Here is a 7,105-nt window from a genome sequence, read left to right as displayed (position 1 = left end):
GGTTTAGGGTTAGGGGTAGGCTAAGGGTTAGGGAAAATACAATTTTAAATGGGAATCAATTGTTTGTTCCCCTCAAGGATAGTAAAACAAACATGTGGGTGTAAGTGTGGATTTGGAAAGTCCTACATCCCTAAATCCTAAATCACTCAATATTAGTATGGCAGGTAGAATGCTGAGTCCAAAATGATATTGAATATTTAGATTGCATCCATATCTTATGTCTGAATCTTTTCAGATAAATACAGTAGTACGATATCGTTGTTTCCTTAACGGTGGTACAGGTACTTAGGCATACACAAGCCATCTCCAGGGGTTATATTATTTAGTCCTCACACGTTCAACACATTCAGTACAACTTAAAAAGATACAACTCGTTTGTAGTTAATGGCAATCAATTTCATTTAATTCATATAAAACAGTCCTTGTCTTTGTCCAGCAAAAGAACACCATACAATTTCAGATATCAATATCATCTCTCATCCATTTTTTACAGTAGCATTATCTAGCTTTTATGCTCTGAGAGCACATATTCCTTCATATACAAGAGACGGAAGTCCTTTGCCTGCTTGGACTCCGAAATAGAATTATAATTAATCACGGATTATAATCTTACATTTAAATAAAAAGCTTTAGAAAAACACAGCAGGGATGTAACGGTCAAAATATCTGAACCAATATGACACGTCATTATACAAAGGCCCCAAGTATGTAAAAAAGAAACATTAGTTAAAAAGCTATTTAAAGATGTCACAATCGGGGTAGTCTATTCACACGTTAGTGCTGAGGGTATTATAACCTTTGACCTATCTCTGTCTATATTGTTATGCAATGACATCTTTGTAGTATCCCTTCCAAATACTCAACGGATCCTAAATGTGTCCCAGTCCCTAAAAATAGCTGTGGGACTGGAAAATAAATAAAACAATGGCACAGAAAACTTTCTTTCACTTGCTCTATCCATTTCTACAGCTCCCAACCTCATAGCAATTTACTACATCATTCTCTCTATCACTCTAATACAGTCAAATCCTAATTTCATGTTCTTAACTGTCAACTCTCTCTCTGTGTCTCTCTCTCTCTCTCTCAAACTGATGGGTTACAAAAACATTCCATACTACTCCCAGTACTCCCATACTACTCTCTCAGCTCTCTTGACAAGATCCACGTCATACTGACCTAACTCATACGAGCCCAATACCTTACTGACAGCATGTAGAGGAAAGGCATCAGCATGCTATCTACATATCAGCTCAGATCTCTGGTCCTGCCGTCTTTCCCCAAATCATATTAGAACATCAAGGCTTGATTGGCTAATCACATACAGGACACATGTACTTCAAACTATATGTTTAGGTGTTATAATGGCCTCCCTAGGCAGTGGGTGAAACATACTTGAGAAAAATACAGACAGGCAGTCTCGAACGGCACCCAGCCCTGGTAAAAAATAGTGCCCTATATAAGGTATAGAGTGCCATTTGGGATTCAGCCATGGACCATAATAACACAGGAGAAACTAGGGTGGAAACAGATAAACGATCATGATTTGATTGACAGAAATGTTAGGGTCATGGCTGGTATCTATTGGGTTTGGGGTTAGGGGTTAAAGGTCCGGGTTCAAAGGGAAGACATTTAACAGGCCTGCAGGATGGACTGGTAGGGGTCGGCCAGGACCTTTTAGTGGATCTTGTTGTTGGTGACGGCGCCGTGCTTCTGCCTCAGGTGGAGACGCAGCTGGCTCTTGTGGCGGACGTGCAGGTCACACTTCTCACACTGGGAGAGAGAGAGGAGGGGAGAGGGCAATGTCATGGCATCATAATGTTGTTGATGGTTGTAAACAGACAAATGATCTATTTCGAAATGGAACAACTGTTTGTATTGCAAGAGGTCAATCAAGAGGTGTGCTTGCCTGCGTGCATATGTGTGTCTGTCTGCACACGTATGTGTGTGTCAAATCAAATTGTATTTGTCACATGCGCCGCATACAACAGGTGTAATACTTACTCTCAAGCCGTTAACCAACAATGCAGTTCTTTGTAATGTGTGAGTGATATACTCACAGTGTAAGGCTTCTCGCCAGTGTGAATACGCAGGTGGCTTTTCAGGGTCTGCAGGTGACGGAAGCGAGTGCCACAGGTGTGACAGGGATATGGCTTCTCCCCTGTGTGAATCAGAACATGGGCTCGCAGGTGGGCCACCTGTAGGATAACACACATGCACGGGTCAGCCAAGTGAACATTGATAAATAACGTATAACATATCATGGTATAGCTATAACATAAACCAACAACTTTGACTTCGACCTTACACTTTGTTCCTGCACACACACACACACACACACACACACACACACACACACACACACACACACACACACACACACACACACACATCCTCTATTCAACACCTGTCCCTCATCTGTGGTGGGTCCTCACCTGAACGAATCGGGTCCCGCAGGTATCACAGTGGTAGGGCTTCTCTCCAGAGTGGATGCGGGAGTGAGTCTTCAAATTGGCGGGCCGGTTGAACTGGGCGCCACACACGTTGCAGCGGTACGGCTTGTCGCCTGCAGCAGGGGCTGGAATAGAAGGGGAAGAGAAGTTCAATGAAACACGCACATCAACTACCTGTGGAGATAATCAACTGTAGTCATAATGCCTGTCAAATGACCACATCATCAGATGTGATTGGTTAACTGCCTCACCTGTGCAGACAGCCTTTATCACGCTCAGGTTGCCGGAGTAACGGAATGGCAAGCCGTAATTCTTGCGCTTGATTGGGTGTTGGCGGTGATGGACGGCCTCTGGCTCCAATGGGTGGGGTGCCAGATAGCAAGGTGAGGCTGAGAGGGAGGGGCAGAGAATATATACCAATACGTATCTCATATATTTACATGTGACACGTATGTACATTGTAAGCATACAACATAAGTATGATCTCTCACTGTTTAGCTGGAGAAAATAAGTATTTTACATGTCATATCTGCTGCTGCCGAGGTAGTAAGGTTGTAGTACCTGTTCCTTCCTTGTGGGTGGGAGGCTCCATGGGGTGGTCCGCAGAGTTTGCTGACAGTCCTGTGAGGGGCACCAGAGGAGGGCTACAGCCAGGGACATCATAGCAGGAGACGTGCCCCTGCCTGGAAGACAGAACATAGTCATATTGTCAACATCAGTGCCAAGTTAGCCCACTTAACTATCTCCTTGGATTGTTTATTTGGTCAATATGACTTGTTGGTTTTAAAATACCAGTATTGCATAATATTGACAACACACCTGTCATTTTGGCCGGATCCTTCCCCTGGCCACGCCTCTATAGTTGGCTTCAATGTCACCTCCATCCTATCAGAGGTGGGGGTGTGCCTAAGCTGCTGCTGGACCTCCTCAGGCTCCTCCTCCTTCACCGTGGTTATGGCACAGAGGGGATTGAGGACGATGTACTTGTATTTCTTCCAGTTGCAAGCCTTAGGGTAAGGGCTGCTCTTGGGTTCACCCAGGTTACAGGTTTTGGACTCAGCAGGAGAGTTGGGCTGGCAGCTGGAGCGGGATGGGCATTCTGGAGAGGGCGTGGGGAGAGGGGATTCAGGCTCCAGCTTTAGTTCCTTTGACCTGGGCTTACGGGTCAGGAAAGTCCCTGGCTGCAGAGAGGCCCGGATGTCTCCAGGGACCCTGCAGGAGAAAAAAGGAACTCATGTAATGAGCGAACTGAACATAGACAATGGCACATAGTGACAAACACACACACATGGTACTGACAAAGAGATAAGCAGACACATGTACACTCTCTCTCTCTCTCTCTCTCTCTCTCTCTCTCTCTCTCTCTCTCTCTCTCTCTCTCTCTCTCTCTCTCTCTCTCTCACCTGGCTGAGTCAGGGCAAATGTGGCCCTCAGCATCCGCTGCGGGCTGTGAGGGGGTGGAGACAGCGAGAACAGATGGGCGGGGTCTTCCATTGATAGGGGGATTGGGAGGAACTCCCCCTGAGGGTGCCTCAGACACTGCAGACACCGTGGAGTCCAGCTCCACTTGAGGGGGCGTCCCTCTCATCCTCTCACTGTGTTCGGAAACAAAAGGAACTGTCAGGTAACGCCAGTCAAAACCATTAACTATAGACCATAGGTAATTGATTCTTTAACATAGTTTCGACCAGCAGCCATGGCGCCTGTAGGACAGATTTAGAAGCCTATTTAAAGCTTAAAACGTTTACAGCTAACTGCCTATTCAAGTCTACCCCAAAGTCTCTAGCTGACATGGTATTTCAGTAAATTCCTTTCCCCAAGGGTGATTTTAGTTATCCTGTTAGCTAGCATCACCACTCTCTTGCCTCCCACCCCCCAAGGCTCACCCATAGACTTATAGAAAAAAGGGGCTCACATGTGTAACATGAAAGCTCTGCAGGTGTCGGCCACGTGGTCCATCTGCAGGTAGGTGGCGACGGCGAGCACCCCGGGGACGGTGTGTGATGTGAGGGGCAGCCGGGAGGTGTACATGAAGTCCAGGAGCAGGGAGACGCTGGAGGGGTCCAGGGAGTCAGGGAGAGACAGGGTTAGGGCCTGGCCTCCAGCACCACTCTGTACGGGGGAGGACACCCGATGGCAGTACAGGGAGTAGAAGAACCCACTGAGAGAGAGAGAGAGAGAGAGAGAGAGAGAGAGAGAGACAGAATGTGCAATTTAGTGCAAGAACAAGAAGAACAAGAACAAGAAAATTACAGTGCATATTATCAACTGAGCTGACCTGCAGGCAATGAGCACAGCACAGTGTGCCTGCAGTTGGGCAGTGCCCACCATGAGGGTGGCATCGGTCAGAATGTTCCGGTGCCTCAGCTCATTCAGATTCAGCAGGACGTCGTTGGAGTGGCGCGTAAACTCCTTCACATATCCCTCCGCAGCAGCCGCATCAGACGCCACCACCGCACGCCTTCCTCCAACCTGGTATCCCTCCACCACCTGGATCTTGCTCATCTTTTGTTTTGGAGAGGAAGGAAAAATATATATAACGGTAGAGTTGCAATGGCACTATGTATTTTATTGAAGTTTCTAAAATGTACAATGTACTGTCCCAGTCAAAGTGCAGCTCCCTCACATTGACCTACCTTGTTGAGGAAGGCACCAGCTAGAGAATACATAGAGGGCAGTCTCCTGGACGCCTCTGTTAGGTGAGACCAGCTCCCTACTCGTACCTGCAGGAAGCAAAATATGACGACACTGAAACATAATGCGAAACACTTCATGCACAAGACATGGATCTCATTACATCATGAAAAATACCTTTGAAATGTCAATACATCCCCATTTATAGGATTAAATATCTGTCATGTTGTAGGAAAACTGTAGCCACAAAAATAGATTCTTATCGACAACACAATTCGCCCTCCAGGTGAAACCATGTGGAAAGAATGTACTTTTAGACAGAAAAGCGGTATAACGAACATCCCTGATGCCGGTTTCAATCACACCAATCCAGGCAATCCCTAAATGTTATCAAACATCATGAAACATGATCGAACCCTTAAATAACATCAACAAAACATCTAGGTAACCACTCACCCCGACCAGCAGGGACGAGAACCAATGTGCACAATGCTGACCTCGCAACCCTCAGTTCAACTGTCAGCTACCTCAATATAGCTAGCCCAAGATATCACCTACCACAGTTGTCCGAGAAAGACTGTGGAGGTTAGCCGGAGGGAGGGGAGTCTTTATAACATAGAGCAGGAAGCCGCATGCAGACCAGCTCCACTCATGTCCTCTTCCCTCAACGGCCCACACGTACCCTGGAAGCTGTGCTGCCTGCAGGAAAAGGCCACCCGGGTAGGGTATTTTTAGTGGACTATTAGTTTTTCTAACCCCATAGTCTCTGCAAACAAAGTAATGGCAGGAAAGTGGTGTGAGTAGAACAAATATATATGAGGATCCGAAGGGAATAGGGATTATGTTGCTGAGGGTGAGGCTCTCCAGGAGCTGGACCTTAGGGTCAGAGAAGACCATCCTCCATCCTCCACCACCAACGCCTTCCTCCCCATGAACCCTCTCCAGGAAGTTAAAGAACACCTACATGTTAGATAAACAAACCTTGTTCCAAACTCAAAACGTGCCCCTCGGGGACTGAGGCTCTTCAGATGTCAGAGAAGGGATCATTCTTGAAATGTTACATTGTATAGACAGAGCACAAGCCATTGACTTGATGGATTTAATGTTGCACTTCCACATACGTCAGGCTGGAACATTTTCTTTCACACCAGACGCATATAGTATCCTTACTCAACTCACTGCAACTTAGGGTGAACATACAGCAAAATCTGTGCTATTTTACAGACAGAGACTCTAAATGACATGATGTATACCTCTTAGTCATGCAGTCATAAAGAGTATATTTCTGAGGTGACAGATCCAGGTGAACGTAAAGTTATGAGCGCTCCATAAAGTCTTCCGGAAGCTTCTGGCCTACTGCATGAGGGGAGGGGCCAACGTGTTATGGGAACTTAGAGGAAGGAAACGGGAGAGTGTGGGGAGGAGGGAGGCAGGGGGGCGATATGGGAGATACTCTCTCCCTGGCTTGCAAAACAACAACCGCCAAGACTGTTAGAAAAGCAGAGGACAGATGCGCAGGAACTGCCGAAACACACACACACGCACGCACGCACGCACGCACACACACACACACACACACACGCACGCACGCACACACGCACACACACACACACACACACACACACACACACACACACACACACACACACACACACACACACGCACACACACGCACACACACACACACACAATATATGAATGCATCCTGCGAGGCGCACCGAGAAGAGGAGGAAAATGCCTGCGCAGGACATCCGTCAATAATAAGTGAAGCAGGAGACATGGGGAGGGGACGAGGGAGGGATGCAAGGGGGGACGACGACAAAGGTCAGCATTAACTAAAAAACAAGTGGAAAAGTGACCATCACAAGCACAGCCTTGGTTCACAAAGAGGTGCATGACATTACAACACATAGATCTAATAGACGGGCTTCTTCAGTGCACCATGAACTTGCATTTCCTTCAGATCAAATAATTCTGACAGAACTGGAGGACCTTGAGCAAGTTTCAAGGCATCTGTCGGT

At 46.8% G+C, this 7,105-nt stretch overlaps 1 protein-coding gene across 2 annotated transcripts; it reads right to left on the bottom strand.

The window, feature by feature from the left end:
• Positions 1 to 381: 381 nt before the first annotated feature.
• On the bottom strand, positions 382 to 5,844 carry LOC106608782 (B-cell CLL/lymphoma 6 member B protein). 2 transcript variants are annotated; one of them, XM_014206913.2, is made up of 11 exons: positions 5,643 to 5,844; positions 5,087 to 5,173; positions 4,729 to 4,955; positions 4,366 to 4,611; positions 3,854 to 4,045; positions 3,270 to 3,662; positions 3,012 to 3,133; positions 2,702 to 2,839; positions 2,433 to 2,575; positions 2,058 to 2,195; positions 382 to 1,770 (listed from the first exon to the last, which is right to left on the bottom strand). In XM_014206913.2, the coding sequence occupies exons 2-11, from the start codon at positions 5,117 to 5,119 to the stop codon at positions 1,675 to 1,677; spliced, it is 1,728 nt and encodes a 575-aa protein (XP_014062388.2). In that variant the 5' UTR covers positions 5,120 to 5,173; positions 5,643 to 5,844; the 3' UTR covers positions 382 to 1,674. The 2 variants fall into 2 exon arrangements, with proteins under 2 accessions (XP_014062388.2, XP_014062387.2); XM_014206912.2 differs by having other exon boundaries at positions 5,541 to 5,766.
• Between the last annotated feature and the right edge of the window lie 1,261 nt (positions 5,845 to 7,105).

The sequence above is a fragment of the Salmo salar genome, chromosome ssa07 (genome assembly GCF_905237065.1).
Source record: "Salmo salar chromosome ssa07, Ssal_v3.1, whole genome shotgun sequence".
Lineage (NCBI taxonomy): Eukaryota > Metazoa > Chordata > Actinopteri > Salmoniformes > Salmonidae > Salmo > Salmo salar.
This window is presented reverse-complemented; position numbering and strand designations above follow the sequence as displayed.

Excerpts from the sequence above, each read along its gene's own strand:
- LOC106608782 (XM_014206913.2), bottom strand. The coding sequence starts at position 5,119 with ATGTATTCTCTAGCTGGTGCCTTCCTCAACAAG. Across the intron at positions 2,840-3,011 it reads CACCCACAAGGAAGGAACAG|CCTCACCTTGCTATCTGGCA; the intron begins GTACTACAACCT and ends CCTCCCTCTCAG. Across the intron at positions 1,771-2,057 it reads CTGGCGAGAAGCCTTACACT|TGTGAGAAGTGTGACCTGCA; the intron begins GTGAGTATATCA and ends TCTCTCTCCCAG.